The sequence below is a fragment of the Pogoniulus pusillus genome, chromosome 6, assembly GCF_015220805.1.
Source record: "Pogoniulus pusillus isolate bPogPus1 chromosome 6, bPogPus1.pri, whole genome shotgun sequence".
NCBI classification, from domain to species: Eukaryota; Metazoa; Chordata; class Aves; order Piciformes; family Lybiidae; genus Pogoniulus; species Pogoniulus pusillus.
The window spans coordinates 18,481,028-18,505,789 of record NC_087269.1 but is presented as its reverse complement, the minus strand read 5'-3'; the positions used below and the strand labels follow the sequence as shown (position 1 = coordinate 18,505,789).

At 41.5% G+C, this 24,762-nt stretch overlaps 1 protein-coding gene and 1 long non-coding RNA gene across 3 annotated transcripts in view; one reads left to right on the top strand and one right to left on the bottom strand.

Moving 5' to 3' along the window:
• Window positions 1-13,315, top strand: part of LOC135176094 (uncharacterized) — a 147,539-nt gene extending 134,224 nt beyond the window's left edge. Inside the window, exons 3-4 of the long non-coding RNA XR_010302559.1 lie at window positions 9,420-9,529; window positions 12,946-13,315. This is a non-coding gene — a long non-coding RNA (uncharacterized LOC135176094). The remainder of the gene's footprint in view (window positions 1-9,419; window positions 9,530-12,945) is intronic.
• Window positions 1-22,641, bottom strand: part of HTR7 (5-hydroxytryptamine receptor 7) — a 40,126-nt gene extending 17,485 nt beyond the window's left edge. The window contains exon 1 of one of the 2 annotated variants that reach the window (XM_064144735.1): window positions 21,690-22,641. In XM_064144735.1, the coding sequence (XP_064000805.1) occupies window positions 21,690-22,216 (527 nt within the window). In that variant the 5' untranslated portion in view covers window positions 22,217-22,641. The remainder of the gene's footprint in view (window positions 1-21,689) is intronic. The other variant, XM_064144734.1, reaches the window with a different exon arrangement.
• Between the last annotated feature and the right edge of the window lie 2,121 nt (window positions 22,642-24,762).

Sequence of the window (24,762 nt, the reverse complement as noted above, 5' to 3'; positions counted from 1 at the left end):
ACATTTGTTTCTCAGAATTCACTGAGTTGATTTAACTGATTATTACAGAGTCAGGTGTTTGTCTTTATGAAGAGGATTGGATTAGTATGGAATAGAACTTAAAACATTGCACTAGAAATGATAAAGATGTGTATTCTAGCTGTTCCTGCCAGTTTTCTTGACATGTCTTTTTACTGCTTACCATTTGACTGGGAACTGCGCTCAAACTGAGATTCTTTCAGTTCTTCCTAGTTTTGTATTTTTTAAAGACTCATACAATTATTTTATTTTGAAGACACAAAACTGCTTACTTGCTTGCTTTTGTGTTTTTTCTAGTGAAGTAGCTTTCCATATCTCCTTGTCTCAGTTTCTTTGCCAATGCACAGCTGCAGAATTCTGTCTAACGATCCACTTGCAATAATAATTTATTCTGAGGAATGATGCTAATCTACTGATCCTCCTTCGGTGACTGTGATTCTCTCATGATCTTTCATACTTTTTCTGTTTAATTCAGTGCAACATTAAGAGATGCTTCACAAGGAGCATTCCTAAATGCTGTCCATTACTCAGAAATATTCTCCCTAGTCTAGTGATTGATCTAGATATTTTTTTCCTTACACTTTGATACATTAAACAGTAAATGTAAATATAACAAGCTGAAACAATGATCAAATGCTTTGTTTCTGTTATGGCTATGTCAAACCACCTATCAGAAATTGTTCTTTTCAAGGATACTGTGTTTACACTGAGCAAGAAATGTTCTGTCCTATAGACCTGCTTTTAAGTAGAATGAGGATTACAAACCGATCAGGGGAATACTATTCCCATTGCATATTTAAATAATTGAGATGGAAGTAAAGGGATAGAGACATAAAAATACGTCAGTACTGAGACATGAGCATTGCAGTGCATGACTGTGGTGTTACAATGTGAAAAGTAATCTTGTTAATTATTGTATGGCACCGTTGATACCTGGCTTTCAGTAATACAGTCTGGCCTCATAATCACATTGTAGTAACCATGACTTTATTGGCTGTGAAGAGGAAGATATTTCAGAAGCAATAAAATACTTCTCTCTTTCCCAGCAGAGAACAAAATTACTGATTTAATTGCATATGTAACAGCCTTCAGAATATGAATTAGATCACTTTAAATCCTAAATATTAAATGCTGTGCAATGTTAGACTGAGACAGAACTAACTAAATCAAAGCATTATTCAGTAGAGAGAAAAAGACTTTGCTCAACAGTCCTGTACTCCATCTAGTTAAATGTTGCATCTTTTCTATGTAATTAATTTCTACATCATTTTTTAAAAGTCTTATCAGAGTGGCCAGCTCCCAGATTTTGACTGCATTTGCTAGAAATGGTTAAAGCTCATCCTTCTTAGTCAATGGTGAGTGCAGTAATGTGTGAACAATCTTAAAAGTATGGATTTGTATCTGTTGATGTAGATGATTATGCTTCATGTTTCACACAATTTCAGCATCATTTTTATCACTGAAAGAGCAATACTTTGATTTCTGTACTTGGAGGGATGAGAATTAAGTACTTGTTTGCTTTCAGTAAGATTAACATTTTCCATTATTTCCCATCTTGCTCTTAATTAAATCTATTTCCTTAAATTCACTTTACAAGAGAAAGATACTCAAACCCACAGTAGAGAGGGTATGTATTTTTATTGTACATAGTAAATGTACTGACTTGTTTTTTCATTTTCTCAAAAATCATTTTAGGGGGTTATTTTTGATGGAAATCAAGAACTGTAGGCTTCCCTGGTAGTGGGGGAGGATTAAGTCAATCAAAATTAAATATCTAAAGGAATGCAATTTGCATAGTAGAAGATTATGTTCTCCATTCCTACATTCCTTTCATTTTCTCTGTACTTTCAGGGACTCTCTTCCTCTCATACTGCATAACTTTGGAGCTTCATATTTTTCTGATTTTTCCTTCTTTCATTTAAGGCCTTGGCTCCTGAGGAGTTAATATTGTGTTCTGTTCCTTACTCCCTTACTTTTAGCTCCTGCACAATAATCCTCACTGTCCTTTTGGCAATTGCAGTCTATGTCAGAAGACAGATGTTAATGATGATCTTTTGCTGAATGCCCACATGTTTACAGGATCTGAAGCCTTAGATGATTCATTTGCTCATTGGCCTGAGCCACAACTGAATATAGGCTCAAGTTCCTGAACTTAATTTGATCCTACGGGCTAAGCAGTATAGAAAAATATGTTTGTTGTCATCAGAATATACAAAATTGCCCAGCTGACAGACAGAAGCACTCCACAGAGCTGATATTTGCCAGTGTGAAAGGTTTACTTGTTGCTTTGATTTTACCATGAGAGTAACTTTAAGCAAGAACGTGGGTTCCTGAAGCCCCAGCTGAGATTAAATCCCTGCTTTCTTAAAAAGAGGCAGGTACGGAGCTAAACAAAACAGAGGAATGGGAAATTTTGCAGATTAGGAACTGCAAATTCTTTATTTTTCTCTCTCAAGTTCTCCTCATCTTAATCCTTTCATCCCTCAGACTCAAGATATTACCAAAGCTGATGAAGATTTCAGGGTTTCCTCAGTCTGCAGTGCTTCTAATGTTCTGGGATTTCCCTTTATTGCTTTCAGAGAGAGTTCTAATTCTCAAACTTCCAACTTCATACATCCTGACTGCTGTGGTTCTGAGCACTCAGTGATAACAGACCAGCCTGACAGCTTCATTCAGGCCAGGAAGGATGTGTGAGAAGACAGCCACCAGACACACCTCAGTCTTGGGTCCATCCTGTTCTGTGCAAGCATCTATGTAAGCTGTAATAGAAATTGCAGTGTGTTTTCCCTCAGTTCTGTACTCTGTCAGACACCAGAACAAACAGATCTTAGCTGAGCAAAGGCAGACTGTAGCCCATAGGATTTGTGCCTATATTTTGGCCACTGTATGAATCTATCATACACATACACTAGGTGACCCCTTTGTGTCTGGCAGCAAGGTGGATTCCAGAATGTACTTGCTACAAACAAGTTGATATCAGAGCAAATTCCAGGAGAACCTCCAGAGGGTACCAGAATGCCAGCAGATGCACATCAGAGGGTGTCTATGTGGATGCAGCTGAGGCAGCCTGGAGAATTTCTCAGGTTGAGTGGTGGAGTCTTAGACTGGAAATAGGACACCAGGCCTTTAAACAGTTCTCAGGAAGAGATTGCCAAAAGAGTACAGGGATGTGCTGCTCAATAATGCAAAAATGTGGATCTAAGTCCCTGTGCCCAGCTGAGTGCTACATCCATTCCCTGGCACCATACTGGCAAAAAGATCGAGGCATCCCCTTGCTTTTCACAGGAGAAACCCTCAATACACAGGGAGATACAGAAAGCTCTGGCAACCTGAAAATCAGGGGCAGGGGTTGTGTTTCTTTAGGTGATGTAACAGGCACCTTCAACTAAAATGTGTAAGGGCTTGATCTTAGAGCTATGAAAAAGCATTTTTTTTTTCAGAAGAAAACCCTCATCAGACTTCCATAAAGAAGAAATGGCTAAGGTGATTTTTCCCAGCTTCAGTGCATGAGTCATGTTTGGATTGACAGTAAGCATCAGATTAAAATGAATTATTTTGAAAGTTATAATGGTGTTTCAAAATGAAAGCCTCCTACAACGTTAACTAGAAAATCATGACTGATGTCTCAGTACAATTAAATGAAGCATTTCAGAAACTTCCACAGCATGAGTGATGAATGAAATGAAAAATCATAGCCCAATGAGCCACTAGATTAAAACAAAGTATTTAGCACTGCTGCATTAAAACAAAGTGTCTTCAGGGAATACCTATTTAAATGTGCTGATATTTATGTGCCCTCTCTTTCTTCCTTGAATACAAACATAATATCTCCACGTGAAACACTTAAGAAACAACTCCTTATAGATTACTTCTACTTCCCCCTTCTTTCTCTTCCTCTCTCTAGACAGAAAGAGTACTGGGAGGACCTGGTCCAAGTTCTCCTCTTTGTTTTTCCACAGTAATTTTGCAAGAGCCCTAAGGAACACCTGTATAGTCATATGGTAGAATCTCAATCAGAACTAATCTACTCAAGCAGTTTGGGCTTTGTCCCTGGCTGTACTGGCCTGAGGGCATCTCTTAACTTGTCAAAAATCCCACAAAGGTTTTGCTATGTTCCTCTGGATTTAGCATGTAAGAACTGTAAATGTTCACCTCAAGTTTTATTTTTTTGCTCAAATTCACCAAAGAAAAAACAAGGAACAAAACCAAACAAAACCCCCACCAAACAAACAAACAAAAAACCCAAACCAATATATCGATAAAATATGTTAGATACACAGGAAAATATGAGTCTAAAGCAACTTCAATTAGACACCTTCTTTCTAACCTGATCTCCTTCTATGATCAGGTGACCTGCTTGGTGGATGTGGGGAGGCCTGTGGATGTGGTCTATCTGGACTTCAGCAAGGCCTTTGACACTGTCCCCCACAGCAAACTGCTGGCTAAGCTGTCAGCCCATGGCTTGGATGGCAACACTCTGTGCTGGGTTAGGAACTGGCTGGAGGGCCGGCCCCAGAGAGTGGTGGTGAATGGTGCCACATCCAGCTGGCGGCCAGTCACTAGTGGTGTCCCTCAGGGATCTGTGCTGGGCCCCATCCTCTTTAACATCTTCATAGATGATCTGGATGAGGGCATGGAGTCAGTCATCAGCAAGTTTGCAGATGACACCAAGCTGGGGGCAGATGTGGCTGGGTTGGAGGGCAGAAGGGCTCTGCAGCGGGACCTTGACTGCCTGGACAGATGGGCAGAGTCCAATGGGATGGCATTCAATAGCTCCAAGTGCAGGGTGCTGCACTTTGGCCACAACAACCCCATGCAGAGATACAGGCTGGGGTCGGAGTGGCTGGAGAGCAGCCAGACAGAGAGGGATCTGGGGGTGCTGATTGATACCCACCTGAACATGAGCCAGCAGTGTGTCCAGGTGGCCAAGAGAGCCAGTGGCATCCTGGCCTGCATCAGGAATGGTGTGGTCAGCAGGAGCAGGGAGGTCATTCTGCCCCTGTACTCTGCACTGCTTAGACCACACCTTGAGTACTGTGTTCAGTTCTGGGTCCCCCAGTTTAGGAGGGACATTGAGATGCTTGAGCATGTCCAGAGAAGGGCGACGAGGCTGGTGAGAGGCCTTGAGCACAGCCCTACGAGGAGAGGCTGAGGGAGCTGGGATTGTTTAGCCTGGAGAAGAGGAGGCTCAGGGGTGACTTTATTGCTGTCTACAACTACCTGAGGGGTGGTTGTAGCCAGGAGGAGGTTGCTCTCCTCTCAGGTGGCCAGCACCAGAACAAGAGGACACAGCCTCAGGCTGTGCCAGGGGAAATTTAGGCTGGAGGTGAGGAGAAAGTTCTTCACTGAGAGAGTCATTGGACACTGGAATGGGCTGCCCGGGGAGGTGGTGGAGTCGCCGTCCCTGGGGCACTTCAAGGCAAGGTTGGACGTGGCACTTGGTGCCATGGTCTGGCCTTGAGCTCTGTGGTAAAGGGTTGGACTTGATGATCTGTGAGGTCTCTTCCAACCCTGATGATACTGTCATACTGTGATACTGTAAAGCTTTGGGACCTGTTAAACTTCTTATATAGAGTCTAAGTTTCTCTATAATGTAGAAACATCATCCAGAGCTGCCCTACTGTTCCTAGGAACTGGGCACTGTGGGGTTTAATTTCAGTCCTTTTCCGAAAAATATTTTCATTATAGTTCAGTGTAAAATAGTTTTCACTAATGTAATCCTCTCACAAAGGAACTCTCGATGCAAATATGTCTGAAAGCAACGGAATAAAAGCAGCCAAAGCATCTAAATATTCCTGTTCCGTAACAAAGTCTGACATTAGAATGGATACTGATCTTCTGAGACACCAATATACTTCAGCTGACTGACTTAGATCAATGATGCTTTACTTGAGGACAGCAGCAAAGCAAAGACTTTTTTTCCAGACCAGGTCAATTAAGAGGAAAAAAAAGCAAGCAACCAAACTACCCAAAACATGAGTTGGGCAGTTAGTGATAAATCTCTGGTGTACAAGCAACTAAGTACAGGCCAGCAGGTTAAGGGAGGTAATTCTCCCCCTTCATTCTCCTCTCTTCAGACTCCCACCTGGGGTACTGTGTACAGTTCAGGAGCCCCCAACACAAGAAGGACATTGAACTATTGGAGCAAGTCCAGAGGAAGGCCACAAAGATGATCAGAGGGCTGGAGCACCTCTGATATGAGGACAGGCTACAAGAGTTTGAGCTCTTCAGACTGGAGAAGAGAAGGCTTCGAGGAGACCTTATAGTGGCCTTCCAGGATCTGGAGGGGGCCTACAGGAAGGCTGGGGAGGGACTATTTACAAGGTCTTGTGATGACAGGACAAGGGGTAATGGATTTAAACTGGAAGGGGGGGAGATTTAAATTAGATGCTAGGAAGGATTTCTTTACAGTGAAGGTGGTGAAACACTGGAACAGGTTTCCCAGGGAGGTTGTGGATGCCTCCTCCCTGTTCAAGGCTAGGTTGGATGAGGCTTTGAGCGACCTGTTCTAGTGGGAGGTGTTCCTGCTTATGGTGGGGTTTTGGAACTAGATGATCCTTGATGTCCCTTCCAACTTACTGTCATTTTATAGAATCATAAAATAGATTAAGTAGCTTTTGTGTCTGGCAATGTATAAGGCACATAAAACTGAGAACATTTATACTGACTTTCGTGCAAACTTTCATTTGCTGTAATGGTTTGAGAAGCACTTTCAGCATCAGGTATCGTGAATCATGTACTCAAACCAGTGTGCAACCTTATTTACTACATCAATTAGTTATCTTTGAGGTCCCTTCCAACCTAAACCGTTCTGTGACTCTATACAACTCTGAGCTAGTTTGAAGCAAGCTAGAATATTTTGGTGAGGACTAGATTACAGGCTGTGAAAGGAAAACAATGGTGATGTCTACTTTGCTCATAGGCTTGCTGAGATGTATAAAACCAAAAATCAAAACATAGATAAAGGCACTTCTGCTGCTGGGGAGCTCCAAGCTGCATCTCTCTAACCTCACCCTCTGTCTTTCTTTCCTAATCCACTTTGCTTCCTAACCCCCTGGCTGAACCTCCATTCTTCCTTGGGACTGGGGTAAGATTGAGAGGGGTAGGGGGAAGGCAAAGGGGTGGTTGGGAGCCCCTCCTGTGGACTCAGGTTTCCAGGAGGGCTGTTGTGTTTCTGTATTACCTTTTACCTCACATATTTCTGTATATAACTGTATATACTGCAAATATCCGCTTGTATATTCTGCTAAGCTTCATTCAATTTCCAGAGCCGACTTAATCTAGTCTGGGTGATTTCCAAAGTCGGAGCAGGGGCAGGGGGGGCTGTGCAGGTAACACCCAAACCATCACAAGCTCTAGTCTAAGGATTAGAAGAATAAGCTATCTCTGCCCAAAGTCAATATCCAGGTAGGTATGTAGCAGTGCTTTGTGAAGAGTGAATAGAGTCATGCTACATTTCAGGAAAGCTTTAAAACCAGCCTTGATTCTGGATTTTCAGGAGGAAAAATACACAGGATTTTTATCCTGAATGAGCAGTTAGAAACACAGCAGTGCACTGGACCTTGCTGTTCACATAAAAGCACATGAACAGAACCAGCTTGTTCTAAAGTTACCAAAAGAGTACACTGCCAGAAAATGATTCTAATGAGACTACGCCAACAAAATGAAATCTAGATTTATTATCTCAATTGCATAAACCACTTTTATAACAGAATGTCATATTCTGATTGCCTACAATACCTGCAGTTTTTTAAAGCTGCAGACTCTGGGCTTGCTTGTCCTTTACAGTAGTAAAAGCATGTCTCCGCTTCCTATTACGAGCAGGTCCTATCATACGAGGAAATTGTAAGCTGGTTTGGAAAGGGAGGCTGTGGGTTGGAGCACAGCATAAGGGGAAGGTACCAAGGAGAGGAGGCAGGATGTTAATTGAATTGTGTGTCTGTAATTCAGAACTTTATAGAAACCTGTTATTCACAGTCTTTCCAACAGAAGCTTCTGGAAGTGGGATTGGCTAAAAGCTAATGATGTGATTCCTCCCCTGTAACTTATACAAACAGCTATTTATTTGCCATTTAGTGATCTTTTTTTTTTTTAGCAGTATATTTTTGCTCACTGTGTGGTACAGAATAAGATTATCATGTCTCATCATCTTTCATGTCAGTTAATGTGAGTTCTACTGTAGCTGCCACATCTCTCAACCATATGTCATTTATTTTCTTATCACTTAGCATTTTAACATATTTATTTACAGCATGCTTGTACACCAGATCCTAAGTTCTCCCTTCACATGTAAACCTCCTGCCTGGTGTCATTTATCTCAGAAAGTGCCTCATTCAGTGATATTTGGAATTTAATATCAGTAAATAAATCAGTCAGATTAAGCTGTCCTCTATAAATGGAAATAGAAAAGTTGTAAAAATGTAATATTACTTTACAAGTATTTCTTCCCCTTGCAATCACTTGAAATCCTCAAATACACAGCTCCGGGTGGTCTTAAGAAGAAGGTTGAAAGGGAGAAACACCTGGTGATAACAAGTAACTTCAGGAAACCCCAAATTGTTGTGTGTGAAACTATACAAGCAGACCTCTACAATCACAATATTTAATAGTTAATTTCTTTTAATAGTTATTCATTTCTACCAGCACATTTGGGAATGAAGAAATTAATGGCTAAATGGACACCACTACCTTCTAGCTAACCAGTCCTCCACTCTTGTGAACCTTGAACCTCCTGAGTCTTGCTCAGACCTGCCATGCTGTGGTTCTGCATAGCTGCCTTTTCCCATTCTGCTGCTTCAGTAAAATTTAATCCAGACCCACAAGTCCAGACTCCCTATTTCAGATGTCACTAGTTCTGCTTTTCCAAAGGCAGCTCCAAGTAAGCTTTGAGATCACTAGACAGGAAAACTGAAAAAAGATTACCCATTCCTTCAGGAATGTCTTTCATCACATTTTCCTCCATTTTAAAATCATGCAAAATCTGTAACACTAAATATTTTTTTAAATATAGAACAAATTTCAACACAAAACAAACCGCTACCACAAACTTCACAGGTATGAAAACATAGTGCATCCAATCTACAGAAAACCTTTTGCCTTTCTCCTGTCAAGAAAGTTTCTGACCCTCTGTCTCTCCTTTCCTGGGCTTTTTGTACAGAATGACAAAATTTAAGGTTAGATTCAGCCACTGAGTATCCACAAGTGACCGCTAGCCCAGCTCACTCTGTGTGGGGGGCACAATTATTTTACAGTACCTTTTCAAGTTCCCCAGTATTTAGAATACCTTTATGATAAAGCAAAAATAGACACAGCCAGTAACAGATCATCTCCTCCTCCAAAGTCTTTAAAGACAGCAAGATCTGGAGATCATCAAGGATCCAACTTCTCTATTTGTTTTACAGATGCTACATAACACACGAAAGTACTGTGTGGGACCAGCAGAAGGAACTCCTTTTTGTCTCTCAGTGAGTACTGTGTGGGACCAGCAGAAGGAACTCCTTTTTGTCTCTCAGTGAGTATGCCTTTCTTTTTTTTTTTCTCAGCTGCAAGTTGGCAACCCTAAGGTTCTTATGCGACATGAAGACATCTACCTTCTGTGGGTAAAGATTATAATACCTAAGATTTATTGCTATGACTAAAGCTTCCAATGATAGCTGTTCTTATTACTGTGCTGACAACTTCAAAATTTGAAGTTAGGAACAGAACTTTGACATCAGTGGGGGACAAATCACCACAGGTAGCCTATAGACTCGGCAGGAAGTTCACTGCAAACTGCAGGCATTTGGGATACTGATAAGACTCTTCCTTCACTTCAGCACTTAGGCAGCAGTGCAGAAGCTTCATGTTAAGTAATAGGCTTTGGAAATGTTAAGCTCCTTCTTGCATTGTTTACTTTGCAGGCAAACAACCTACTATGCTATTTTAATTTCAGTTATTTTTAAAAATGAAGACTGTGTTCTGCTAATGACCAAACTCATTTAGCAAAACCAGCTTTTTAGTGTGAGACAAGACATTCCTGAGAGACTACGTTTGGTACTCTTGCTAAAACTGCTTGTGCTAAAAAGTAGGTCTGTCAGTGCAAACTCTTAAGGTAAAAGGGAACATAACAATGGGGAGGGGGGGAAGAAGTCTTTTGAGCCAAAGCTGCACTATCTTTAGCATCAAAACATCTTGTTAAACTAGTAAAGAAAAGCTTTGTATCTTGTCAGCAGCTGTTTTGGGTCATGAATATAAATACTTTCAAATAATTTATGGCCACACAACACACTCTGACTTTGTTCATGGATTTCAAACTTCAGCTGTTTGTTAAATGTCTACTTCTAGAGCAAATAAGCAAAATTAAACAACCCACAGGAAGAACTGCTTACAGGAAATTATTCTGGCAAATAGTACTGTGTATCTGAAATATTTCTTGACAATCACAACATATTTCATAGAATCATAGAATCATAGAATCATAGAATCAGCCAGTTTGGAAGAGACCTCCAAGATCATCCAGTCCAACCTAGCACCCAGCCCTAACCAATCAACTAGACCATGGCACTAAGTGCCTCATCCAGTCTTTTCTTGAAGACTCCCAGGGACGGTGCCTCCACCACCTCCCTGGGCAGCCCATTCCAATGGCAAATCAGCCTCTCTGTGAAGAACTTCTTCCTAATATCCAGCCTATACCTACCCTGGCACAACTTGAGACTGTGTCCCCTTGTTCTATTGGTGGTTGCCTGGGAGAAGAGGCCACCCCCCACCTGGCTACAATGCCCCTTCAGGTAGTTGTGGTTTGTATTCATGATGACAGTTGTGACACAAATTCTACAATGAGTTTAGATAGCATCATATACTTCTGTTACCTGTGCTCATGCTTTCCATTTCCCCTTTCTATTTTTTATGCCTATTGTCAATTTCTAAATACCTGTTAGTAGAGTAAGTCCTCTAGGACACTTTGATTCAAAATTCCCTACTTTGTGTGGTATGGGAATGGTCATAACTAGTAAACAGGCACTACTGACAACAGATGGGTGTTTTTGCAGCTACTTTTTGTCCCTCTCTCTGGAGATCTGCAAATCATATGTTGAAATACATTGTCCCTAATCTCTAACATCTCTCATAGAAGGTGAAGTTTATAAATAATATACTTAAAGAAAGCTCTGTATCTGCGGCTTAATTTAATTTGCAGGGACAATAGGCCATATTTCTGATGTCTGAGAGGCAAAAAATCTGTCCAGCCTCTGTTTGATCCCTGATCAGTTTTTCCACCACTATTAATACATGACAAGCTGCTGCTTGCTTCTCAGTCTGCTGTAGCCTGCAGGACAAATAGCTCCTAAAGCAAGGAAAGTGTTACTGTTCATACGGTTCTACTTCCACTTCCCATTATCTCCTTAAAGGAACATAAGGCACTATAAACAACTCTGGATAACCAATTTTCCTTTTGCTTGCATTTTAAACTTGAAGTTTCACAAGCTAAAAAGAAATTGGTTTCAGGTTTTGACAGTACCAGAAAAAAAACCCACCCGTTTCCTTGATATATCTCAGGAAAAAAACTTTGCTGACATCTCTTTCAGCAAGACACAATGTACCTCTAAGAATAGACTTTGCCCTGATTTCTCTTTAAAAAAAAAAATAGTTATTTTTGTAATGTGCCTCCTTGGGTTTGTGTTTTTAGTTGGGCTGTTTTTTTTTTTTTTAAACAGTCAGGAACTATTTTGCAGGGAAATAGCCATTCACAATGACGTTAAACCCCCACCCCCTCCCCATCAGAGGTCTCTTATACTAGGTCACAATTCAATAGCAGAGGCCAGTATAAAGACAAAAAGAGTATACTCAGGACTGACTTGATTTCCCTGCACATCTCAATTCTGCATATTATTGGGAAAGCTATAACTGTGTGGCCGTTTGAGCTGATCCTCTAGCTCAGACATAGGGGAGAGATGAACATTCCAGGGATAGGCCACATAAATGGCAACAATAGATAAATTAATATAACTTCATTGGAGCATCAAGAACTTAATGTCTAGAAGCACAGCTTGTTCTGCCCCTTCTCCCGCTGGCTTCTGTTGCTGCAGCTTCGCCTATCTTCCCCGGCTGCTGTTTTGGCTACTGCTGCTTCTGCTGCTTCGCCACCGCTTGACCCCCCCCCCCCATCTCCCTTAAGGTTATTGTATTGTTTTTTTTCCTTTCCTTCCTTCTCTAGTTATTATTTCTCTTTACATTGTTATACTTATACTATAAGAAAATACAATTTCATCTTTCCCTGACTTTCAAAAAAAGAGAGAGGGGCTTCCTGCTTCTGGTCTTTGCTCTCTCTCTCACCTCGCTCCCCTTCTTATGTGGCCTATCCCTGGAATGTTCATCTCTCCCCTATGTCTGAGCTAGAGGATCAGCTCAAACGGCCATAAACTGTTAGAAATTTCATTCTTTTCCATACATTACCCAAAACAATGTGTTTGCTGTCACAGGTGAATTGCTATTTCTGTTGCATACATGCTAATATACATGGAACCACCCACATACATCATATAAACTACATGTCTTACATAATGGCTTCTGATTAAGAAGAAGATAGAAATCAAAGCTTCTGTATTCTTTAGTTTTATGATGTTAGTTCAAACAGAATAAGGAAAAAATATCCCTATGACATATTTAATTTCCAGAGTCTTTTGGAAAGGAAAGATGAATCTTTAGCTTAATCTTTGTAGCAAGGCTTTGCTCAAAAAACATCACCTATTTTTTCCATTCTCAGCATACTTAGAAACAGATACACCACAAATCAGTCCTTTAGAAATAGCTGGCTATCCAGTACAACACAAAAACCTGAAACTTGCCACTTTCCAGCTGAAGGAAATTACCTTTGCCTCCCAAATAGTAGTGACTGTTAGGCCAGAACGGCAGTGAGAATTGCCTCATGATGCTCATGCTTTGTACACTCAGGTATGAGAACCTGTGATTTTGCTCCCAAGTCTGGCTTGTACAACAACTGCACCTTAGCAGAGTCGACTCTTTCTCAAGCCTTTCATATCCACACAAGACCTACAATGGCTGGCTTTCTTCAGATTTCCTAGTCCACAGAGGAAGGACCAGATCTTTATGTGGTATACTGACAAAGAAGAAAAAAGATATTTGTAACTGAAAGACAGGACCATCTGCACAACATCACCTGCAGATAAAATGGGATGTTCTATTTTAAAAGTTGCTACAGATGTTTTTAATGAACTCTGTCAAATTAAAAATAACACTGGATGTCTTTTAAAGAAATGAGATATTACCCTTATATATTTTTAAAGGATTTGTATAAATAAATTTCAGACACAATTATTCTAGAAGATTCAAATAACACTCCATGGTTAATTTCTTTTCCTCTACAATGTTGTGAGAGCATGCTACCAGTGACACAGCAGTCTTGCTTCAAGCACTGTATAAGGACTGCAAATGCTTTGATGTTTCATTCTACTATACTCATTCAGTTCAAGAAAACACTCTAGGAAAACAGTTGGATAGCAGTGTACCTAGGTTACACTACACCATCATGCCAGTATGATATGTATTTGCATTTTTGTGATTTTGTCTTTTGAGATAGTTGTGAAAACTCCTTTCCCCCTTCAAAAACTAAGAGGATGGTTTCTAGAATTGTATTTTTCCTGGGAATCTTGAAGCAAATCCAACCTCACTTACAGAAAGTATATTTATAAATTCAACAGGAAGAAAATAACTTTTTTAATAACTCCAAATGCCCTTCTTGGCAAAAATGTGAATTAATGTTCCCTTACCTCTGACTACCAGGCTCCTTTGAAATGTCTGGATGAACCCCTAAAAATTAGAGACCCCAAAATCACTTCTGAAAACTCATCCAGTGTTAAACCCTGGTAGGAGCAAATAGAAGATAGTTTCAAATGTGGGGGCGAATGCAACATCCAATTTCAAGAATAGGCATTGACATAGATGTGATCTATTTGCATGTCTCCTGGTACTGACTAAACTGTAACTCCCCATTCGTGCATACCTTGGAGCATTACCAATTGCAGTCACCTTTTCACAGCTTCTTTTATATCTCCACACTTCATGACTCCCTTTCAGTAACACCACTTAAATGCAGCCAGTGTACAGCAGCAATAACAAGTCTATAGATTTTTTCCCTATGGCATCTTTCAGCTTCCTAAACTTTGTCAGACCTGGTTGTGCAGCCACAAGACACATCTACCACATTTCAGATTTTATGCCCACTCCTACTACAGAGGGACAAATCTTCCACTCATTTTCTCCCAAGTTGTTAAATAGTCACAAAAAAATAAACATTAAAAAAAATCATTTATTTGCTACCTCCCCTATTTATTTGCTACCTCCTCTTATTTATTGTCTATCTGACAGTCTGGTCACAAAGTGCAATGTCTCTGTGAAGTTATAATAAAGCAATTTCTATGGACAAGAACCAGGTTACAGCATAATTAACTTCATCTCTTGCAAGCTGCCTACATGGCCCAGGAAAAGACACCTAAGAATGCCACAAAAAGTGTGATCAATTAGTATAGCAAAACACCTCAGCTTCATTTACACTTTCAAAACTGACTCTTAGTGAGAGATACACATTGCACTGCCTTATACTACTTACTGTATCCAACTTCCAATTCACTTAATCTTAGTATTTGGGAGCATTTTTTTATGTTTTACCCCTTTTCAATGCAAATAATAAAACAGTAATTGCAGGACCATTCAGTATAAAATCTTTGTTAAAAATGAAACTACAACAATCTAAGGAATGTTAAGTGGGTTAAATTAGAAAAAACATGTGAAAAGGAATAAAAATAAATCTTTTTTTTTCCACTTTAGTGTATCAATGCTGCCTGTATCTTTCATAAGCTAGGCAAGTGATTTAGAGACTTAGGAATACAGTTGGGGTATGGTCTGAGCAATGGAAAAAATGGCCCTTGTGATGGTGGTGCTAGTTAGGAATTAGCTGCCTCATTGTTCCTAAAACTTTCTTCTGCAATGTAGCCCTTAACTGCAGTAACTCACTCATGCACTCCTATAGTTCCTTTTAGGTTTTTTCCTGATTCATCAGTAATTTCTGTGTAAATACCTATACTGGACAAATTGGCATGGTGGGTGTAATGGAGGGGTAATTAATTAATTCAAGATAGGATTTAATGTTGTTTATTAATTTTGATATTCTGAACCCTCGCCATCCCAACCATTAATGTTAATAATAATTAGGTAATGGAAATATTATGCAGATGCTAGCACAGAATCTAGAATGTTTAAAAACTAACTAGCAAAAATATAAACATTAATTGAACTGGAAGAGAAGGTTTTTGCAGTTAATTATACTGCTTGCGGTTAATTATACCTCTTGTCCACTAGATGGACTAAAGGAGCTCCTTTCTACTTTAAGGCAGAAGGCAATTGATGAATTACAAGAGGCTTTAAGTATTTACTCACAAAATTAGCTCCTGACTCGTGGGGCTAGCTACAGATTCAGACAGTACCCAAACACTTTCTGGGGTTCTGTTGGTGTCTTGTCAGCCACTGAGGCTTCTGATTCTTCCCAGACTTCACATGTTGCTGGGGAAAGGAGGCAGATGATTCTCTGACCTTTTCCTGATTTTTCTGGACAATCTGTGTGTCCCTTCCAGAGCTCCTTGTCTTGGCAGGTGTAGGCAGGATGTTTTGCAACACGCAGTCTTAGCATGATGTCACACTGGCTATGCAGGCCTATCACATGGAGGCATTTAGAGCCTGTTCCTGGTAAATTTGAAGCAGGAAGCTTCTAGGCAGTCCTTGCCCAAAGCATCAGGGCTTATTACACAGCAGAGCTAGCTTATAGCTTTGCATAGCATAATGCTGCAGAAGGCAACAGCAGAATCACTGCCGGAGGTAGAGAGCAATGGCAGCAGTCAGCAGCAAGCATGAATACAACAGGAGAGTACCTTGTGTTATCTGCTCATCTCTTTTTATCAATACAGCCTGAGACTAATGGGCTTTTGGACACAGAATAGACAATCAGAATGGAAATTAGCCAAGTTTGAACTTATTAGGTGAAGTCATAGTCTTGCGTTACCCAAATTTGGGAAAAAACATAGGCCTTGCTCAAGGCAGGCACAAGCCAAGTGTGTGTACCTTGTTTACCATAGTATGCAAACAGGAGCAAAACAAGTCTGGGCAGGCCAGAGTCCTTAGACTCAGTGGTTCCAGGTTCTTTGTCCTCTTTCCCACAGTTGCTTCTCCCCAAAACAGGAGACAAGAGCAGAAAAACATGTCTGGGTAAGTTAGGACATGTATAAGCCTTTATTGGCCTATTCAGGCCTACCATGACAGTGGGCAGTGCTGGCAGGTACCTATATTTATTCTAGATTCACAATGGATTTTGTCATATCTGTCTTACAGACAGGGCAGATTTTTCTATACGCATTTTTGAAGGAACTGAGCAGAGCTAGCAGAACAGACCACAGCTGTTTACACCCAAGACCTGAAGGTAGTAGGGAACAGGAAGCCATGCAGGGTTCTTAAGGTACCATTAGGCTTAAGAAATCACTGACAGGGTTTTCAGATCATATTATCAGGTTTGGATGTAGGCAAAATCTAGACAACTGTGCAACTACCTGAAGGGAGGCTGTAGCCAGGTGGGGGTTGGTCTCTTCTCCCAGGCAACCAGCAACAGAACAAGGGGACACAGTCTCAAGTTGTGCCAGGGGAAGTATAGGCTGGATGTTAGGAGGAAGTTGTTGCCAGAGAGAGTGATTGGCATTGGAATGGGCTGCTGTGCTAGTTGCCCAGGGAGGTGGTGGAGTAACCATCCCTGGAACTGTTCAAGAAAAGACTGGATGAGGCACTTAGTGCCATGGTCTAGTTGACTGGCTAGGGCTGGGGGATAGATTGGACTGGATGATCTTGGAGGTCTCTTCCAACCTGGTTGATTCTATTCTATTCTATTCTATTCTATTCTATTCTATTCTATTCTATTCTATTCTATTCTATTCTATTCTATTCTATTCTAAGTTTTTATTTCATTTACTCCCAGGCTCTTCCTGGGAGGCACTTTGAGACACCTCAGTTTCCAGGCATGCATCAATAGAAATGAGTGAACTTCTAAGGGCTGACATATTCTAAAGTGAAAGGTAAATACCATACTTGCTTGGAGTATAGCAAAAGGTACCAAGCAGGGAGGGAGAGAGAACTGACCATTGCATATAAAAATCTCATGATCGACAGAAAGGCACACTTTGGTAGCATTTCCATACACATTGTAAATCCTCATCAATTTAATGGAACTCTGGAATACTCATGAATTGTTGGCTAAAATGCAGACTGGAAAAGTTCTCCAAAAATGTTTCATTACTTGTGTGGGTGTGGGGAAAGTGTTATAATTCATCAACTGTATCTGAGTAGTTATGTCACTTTATCACTTTCTAAGCCAAAGAGCTATTTTCAAACTGAATTTAAAAACTGCTACTTCTGCAGTTATCCAGTGGAGACTCTCCAAAACAGGATTTCTGTAGCTATCTTAGGTCAGAAGAACATGATGAATCAGCATACAAACACCACCAGTTTAAATTAAATTAATTCTCTTTATATGTTCATTCACCCACTAAGATAGAGTTTGCATCTGTTCCTCGTAATTCACCCCCAATGCTTGTTCACTCTTAAATGAGAAGTAATCAAAATGTGATATAATTTATTTAATTTGGAAACAGCCTTAAGATGAAAAAAAGCAAGCACATTAATAAGAAATATTTAAAAACCACCACTGAGGCACAATTATCCTGTCAAAGTCTCTGTAACTCCCACCCCTCTCCAGAGTTATCATGGATGGTGATTATAGTGAAGGTAATAATGATTGTCTGGATATTGAACTGTCTTGCCTGTTCAATCCTTATGAAAACTGAAAAGGGAGAAATAGTCTTATCTCTCTGTCACCTCTGGTTTAGCTCTGACAGACTTGCTTGTAAACAGATAGCCTTCTTCCAAAGAGGAGGCTTAAATAAGATAGAAATGCCTGAAAAATAACATGCTTATCTCGGGTCACCCTGATTAAAGATCTGTGGAAGTTTTTGTGTTGCGAAATAATAGGAAAGATATGATCTGAAGAACAGCATAACAGTCCAAATCTTGGTATCGTTACTGACATTATCTCATGATCTCCACAAATTTATTTCCTCCTGGATAATAAAATGACCTTTTCAGATCAGCTTCCTTCTTGTGCATCCTTTACATAGAGGTCCTCACAATGGCACACAAACACCAACTTTTCAGTCTCCCTTTTTATACAATCTAGAGTAGAAGCAACTTCAAAAGTATGAGCAGTGCTTCATGTGTCCGACTAGGGAAATGCTACTGTTGGATTCTTTTCCAGCAGTATGAAACCAGTCCATTTGTAGACTCCATGATAATCTGCATCTTTCAGTGCATTCCAACTGATAAATTCAGCTGAAAAATGCATCCATCACTAAGGGCTGTGCAGCAAAATATCTCCGCGTGCAATAGGCCTGCCAGCTGCTGGCATTTCACTGTTCTCAGTGGCATGAGCTAAGCAGCACATTCCTACACAAGGGAGACAAATCATGAAACTTCTTTAATTTACTCATTTTATCCTCTTTGGAAGGGTCTCAAAGCTTCCTTTTACCAGCTATGTTCTTGTGTCTGATAAAAGTTAATACCTCTCCTTACAAATCTTGCCTGTTTCTAACCAGTGTGGATTTTTTTGTCCTTTGTTTGTTTGCTTTTAAGATTAAGTCAAGAGTAACATTCTTTCAGAATTTACCTTTCAACTGATATTTACCTTTTATTTGCTTCAGAAAGAATCTAGATGCTTAACCATGAACATTTTTAAATAGCCAACTTAATTGCTGTCTCTGCACTGGTTACTACAGTCTTATCTTTTCCTTCAGAAGAGACTTTACTGGATCACAACAAAGGTTTCCCAAACTGTCCTTAAGTGCCAGGTGGCAGTGGAATTCATAACTACTCTTGAAAAACATTCCTTTTCACCCCGTCTTAAGCTATCTCCCTAAACAAATGTATCCTGTGTGCCCCCAGCACACTTGTTTAGGAGGTTTAAGTGTATCTAAACAGCACTACGGATACCAAACATTCATTCACCACTTCTCCGCTTCTGGTGTTCTTGATTCATGTTATATCTGCATACTTTGAACTGAGATAATGAGGGATCTCCTTCTAGATGGCATAAATTGTGCAAGTGTTTCCATCCAAACTATGGGAAAAAAGCCCTTGTGAAAGCAGTCCAATTCTCTAATGTACTGTATACATAGTGATTTGCAAGCTCCTATACTACATACCATACTTTATTTGGAGATATTTGTTTTTTTCAGAGATAAATCTTTCTCACTGATCATTAAAAGCTTTCCTAACTTCTTAAGTGTAAGAACAACTACTTGTAAGATAGTATCACTATAATCAATGCTACACTGGTAACATCCCACCATTCACATTTAATTTTCATCATTTCTGCCTGATTTGCATAGTTTGCACATATTCACTATTCAAAAATTAGTTAACATCCCAAGCTGGTCCTTGGTGTAACCAAGCAGTGTTACAGTAGTATAAGATATTTTTCTTCATAGGATTACAAATCATGGAGATGTTTTATTTCTTTACTGCCAAGTGGCAGAGGCATTTTGCTAATGAATTGCTGGCTTGCTTCCTTCTATTTATGGTATCATCCTTCTTACCTATATAATGGATGTGTGTGGCAAAGGTTAGAGCATCATGATTCACACAATTTTGACTTCAAGCAGGGAGTGGACCACAGTATAATGAATGAGGAAGAAAACATGTTCAATAAACTTCCAGTGATAGAATTGACAAGAGGAGAAGAATTCTGTTTAAAATCAGCACTTGATCATGAAAATCAGACATTCATAATAAGTTATATTCTGTTCTAAATACATAGATGTATTACTCATTGGTATTTTGGGGGGAAAGGGAAGTGGAAGGAGAATGGAAAGAAGATAGCAAGAGATTAAATCGTCACTGTGACTGGTTCAGTCAAAGGCCCTGTTCAGCATACAGCTGAACTGTCTAAATCAGTTGTGCATATTTACTTGGGAAAGAAAGCTTGATTCTCTTAAATAGTCTTCAAAAAGGTATTAGAAATGGAGGTGGAGAGGTTAGAGATGGATGGAAATAATTTATGCGAAGAGAGAGGAAAAACCAAAATCACCTGTCTTAAAGTAAGACAGAAAAACAGAATAGCATTGAGAAGGTAGACAAGCCCATTCATATTTTCTATACCACACTGGAGTTAAAAGACAGCAAATGTCAAGGCAATGAAAAAAAAATACTGCCAAAACAAAAGAAAAAACACCCAAAACCCCACACACCTAAAAAAACACAAAACAACAAAAGGGCACACCACCACCTACACTCATGCCCCCCAAAAAAAGCTCCCAAAAAGCCACACACAAAAACACCCCAACCTCACTTCATTGCTTCATGATGCTTTCAAGTATTCAGTCACAAAATAAAGTGTAGCAATACAGGAGATGCTTATACAGAAATGAAAGTTTTACAATTAGTAGGAACTGTGATGTTTCTTGGCAGGAAACAACTCTCAGCTATTGTGGGAATTTCTTTTGAAAGTGTATTTCTCTAATGCACAGCTCTCTCCAGAAAGTTTTTGAAGTAGACAGCCAAGGCTACTGCTGGATATTGGACTCAATAAATTACTTCTACAGTCTACTTAAGAAGTTCTTCAATTTCTGCTAACTGTGTTGAGTTGTAATGAAAACAGTCTTCCTCTAGATGCTAAACTACTTGGCAAGGGATTTAAGATGCGGAAGAGGAAAGTTATAATCTGAGATTTATTTTAGAATGGAACCAACATGAGATAAGGGAATCTGTCAGCCTTCCTCTACAAAAGAGAGCCTAGACATGGGCAAATGTGTGGGCATGGCCTTAACATCAGAAATTAATGCCTAATATCCTCTTCTGCAGTCTGTACACACCTCTTTATTGCTCCAATGACTGTATCTTTTGGAAGGTAAATGCCAAATGATCACAGCTTGGATTTTAAGAGGGCAAAAGAAATTTTTAAGCAGGCAAATATTTGAAAGCACTTTTTTTTCTTTCAAATGAAATGTCATCTGTCAAAAATGGTTCTGTTAGTTGAAATGAAGATATTCTGGCACTGTAAGATAAACCCTTAATAAGCTCTCTGATCTGGTAAAACTCCACTGAAGTCAACAATGTTACACTGTCACCAGCTTCAGAAGAATCAACTCAAATCTAGCTGTGGTGTAATGCAGTTTAAAGGCATACGTTGCAAATTCTATAAGAGGCTGACTGTAAATGCCCCGTTACTTGTACAGAGCCACAGTAAACGTATACAGTTTATCTCCAGATTTGTTCTGACGCTTTGACTCTACTGGTAGCAGGGACATTTCTCAGACGGATAGCAGGGCAGCTGGGCTGGGACAGCGGGAGGCAGCACGGACTGCTCCGGCGGGCTCTTTCGCACAGGAGAGGCTGCAAGGCTTCTCTCGTCTCTCTCTGCGCTTTTGGCATACCTGCAGCTCGTTTCTAGAGGCGCCAGGGCCGGCGGCTACCCTCGGTCGCCGCGGCGGGCAGGGGCGCGGTGACGATGCCAGCACCAGCACTCACTGGTCCTGGTCCTGCCGGGAGCACGGGGAGCAGAGGGAGGGCAGGGCGGGTCGGGGGTGTCTCACCTGTCGATACTGATCACGCAGAGGGTCATGATAGAGGCAGTACAGCACATGACATCCATGGCAATGAAGACGTTGCAAAAGAGGCGCCCGAAGATCCACTCGCCACCGATGAGGTCGGTCACGCTGACGAAGGGCATGACGGCCAGGGCCACCGAAAGGTCGGCCAGGGCCAGCGAGACTATGAGATAGTTAGAGGGCTGCCGGAGCTTCTTCACGAAGCAAACGGAGATGACTACCAGGCAATTGCCGGCGATGGTCAGCAGGGTGATGAGAGAGAGGACGGCCCCGATAATAACTTTCTCCACGTTTCCATAGCTAAAGATCTGCTCCCCGCACTGGGAGTCGTTGGCTGGAAGGGGGCTCGCCGTGGGCAGAGCCGACGCGGGCGGCGACGGGCCGAGCTTCGCCAGGCTGCGCGGCGGCCAGGAGCCGGCGATCATCCTGCCGCCGCTCAGCGCCCGCGGGTCCTCCAGGACCGATGGCCGGAGGTTACCGTAGAGGTGACTGCCGTTGAGGGCGAGGACCATGTTGGCGCGAGCTGTCCATGAAGCCCGGCCGGCCGCTCGCCCGCCTCCCCGCCAGGCGGGATGCTCGGGCTCCTCCTTGGACACCCGGCGTCGCTCGCCCCCTCGCAGCCGGCTCTGGGGCCCAGCCTTCAACTTCCCCCGGAGCAGCCGGGCTCGCCCACGGCTCTCCCCGGGCTCGCGGGCGGTGGGCACGGCGTCATGGTCCCCTGCCCGCCAGGAGAGGGACAGGTGCCGGATGGACCCTCCCTGCCCAGCGCCCGCTCCCACCCACGGCTGCTTTCCTCCGCCGGCGGCGGGGGACGCGGTGGGAGCTGCTCCGCCCCTCCCGCTGCCTCCTCCCGGCAGGTTGGGGGAGCGCCCTTTCACCACAGCCCCTCTGCGCTGCCGCTGCCTCCTCCGGCCACGGCTCCGCTGCTGTCGCCCCAAGCAGGGCTCTCTGCGGAATCCCCTCTACGTGTGTACGTATGCATACATATATGTCTGTAGTACCCGAGAAGCTGCGAGCCAGTGGACGCGCCTCGAGCAGAAGCCACCGCAGACTGAGCTGCTCCGGTCGGAGACGGGTGTCAGTCCCCCGGCGTGCTTACTCCGATGCAGCCGTGCGCCTGGATCGGCTGGTTCAGAAGTGCCGCTGTCTCTGCTATCGAAATGTACAGGGGTCCCACTGGACCTTGGCTGATGCCGAGAGAGCTGCTAATGGCTGCTTTTCTAAGATCTACTCCAGTAATATGATCATCTCTGAAGTATTTCTTTGTATCGGCAAGCTTTATAGGTCCTCCTTTCTACTAAATTGATGTGAACCCCACTACCTATATTTTCTCTGTTCCTAATCTTTATATAGCATTATTTTCAATTTATTCACCATTCCATGTGTAATGCTTTATGCAAAGGTAAAAACAACAAAATCACATTGCTTTGAATTAGATGCTCTTCCTGTAGATCCCTTGCTCTCTTGGACACTAGCCTATTTCTGGGACTCATCAGCTTTTTTCATTCTTTGAGTCACATGCATGACTCCAAGTGGGGTGAGAACTATCTCGAGTTGTCAGTTAGCTTTGGGATGCCAACAGAAAATTAAACCTCTTGGTATAGTAACATGCGAGACAGTAAGGATTAAAAACAGGAAACACCTGCTCCTCAATGTCTCCTTGAATTTCCAACAAGAGAGAGTAGGCAGATTAAATAGAAGAAATGAAAAGAGGACCAGATGGATCAGTATCAATGTCAGTGACATCTGAATAAGGGAAAATCTTGCAGGCAGCAACACTATTAGCAAGTTTTGTTTACATATGCATCAGGCAGGGGGAAGAATCGCTTGTGTGTTTCAGCAGTAGGAGATGCTGCAGTATGAGACACCATACAGACATTAAAATCTGATTTGAAGAAAGAACTAAAAAGGATCCAGAGATCAGGGGAGGGGAAACAACCCACAACAACAAAACAAAACAAAACAAAAAAACAAAAACCCAAACAAACAAAACCCCAAAAACCACAGAACCCAAACAACCCACCAAAACTCAGCTGACACACATAGGCATGACTGAAAAGCAAATTGATGGCAGTTGAGGTTTCTGCACGTGGCTCACAGAATTTCTTAGTTTTGATGAAATGTTCCATTCTGTCAGTGTTACCTACTCTTGAAAACAGGTTTTCCACCATACATGGCTCTGCATTGGGACTGAGTGATTGGGATAACATGCGCCTGACCCAATCTGAGTACAGGCAGAGTCACCTGTAGTCAGAAATGCAGCCATCAGAGAGCAGGGTTTGGGAGTTCAGTTGCTTGCTTTCACTTTCACCCCAACATATTCATTTGATAAATGTAATAAAATAAGTAAGTTTCACATGACAAGGGTGAGATTTTGTTGAGCAGCCTTTTGTCATTATCAAGCTGAAAGTGTTTTCCTATTCAGCCACGTATTTTTCTACACTTGGCTAGTTGCCTCACTATGCCCACTCGCAATAAATACTTTCCCTGTTTAACCCCAAAGAATGTGTTCACGAGCCTTGAGCTTCAGGTGGCTTGCTCCTCTAGGGCAATAAAAGCAAGTCCTTTTGTCTCTCCTCCCCAGCTAAGCAAATATTAGGAAGAAAAATCTCTTTAGAAATGTCAAGGGTAACTCAAAGTAAGTTGAAGCATTAAGGAAAACGCAGAGGAGACTATTTCCTCATCGTGTGAATACCTTTTTTTGTTTGTTTGGGTTTTTCTTACAAATAGTGTCTGAAGTACAGCTATGGAGATAGGAACTGGGAAAATTTGGTCAAAATCAATTCATATCTTAAAAGCTGATAACATTGTACAGTTTAATATCTACTGTAAAAGCAAAATTTTAGTTGCTTAAAATTTCACCAAGGCAGAGCAAATTATAATATGATGCCTCCTGCAAATGTGTTGACATAGTTCATTAAATCAGTCACTATTCATGACAGCTTTCAATACTTTTCTGGAATATGACTCCCTAAGTGTATTCAGTGGATGATATGCTGGATCATTTGCACATTACTCTTACCCATTCCAACCTGAAAGAAGGATTTTAGCTTCATCT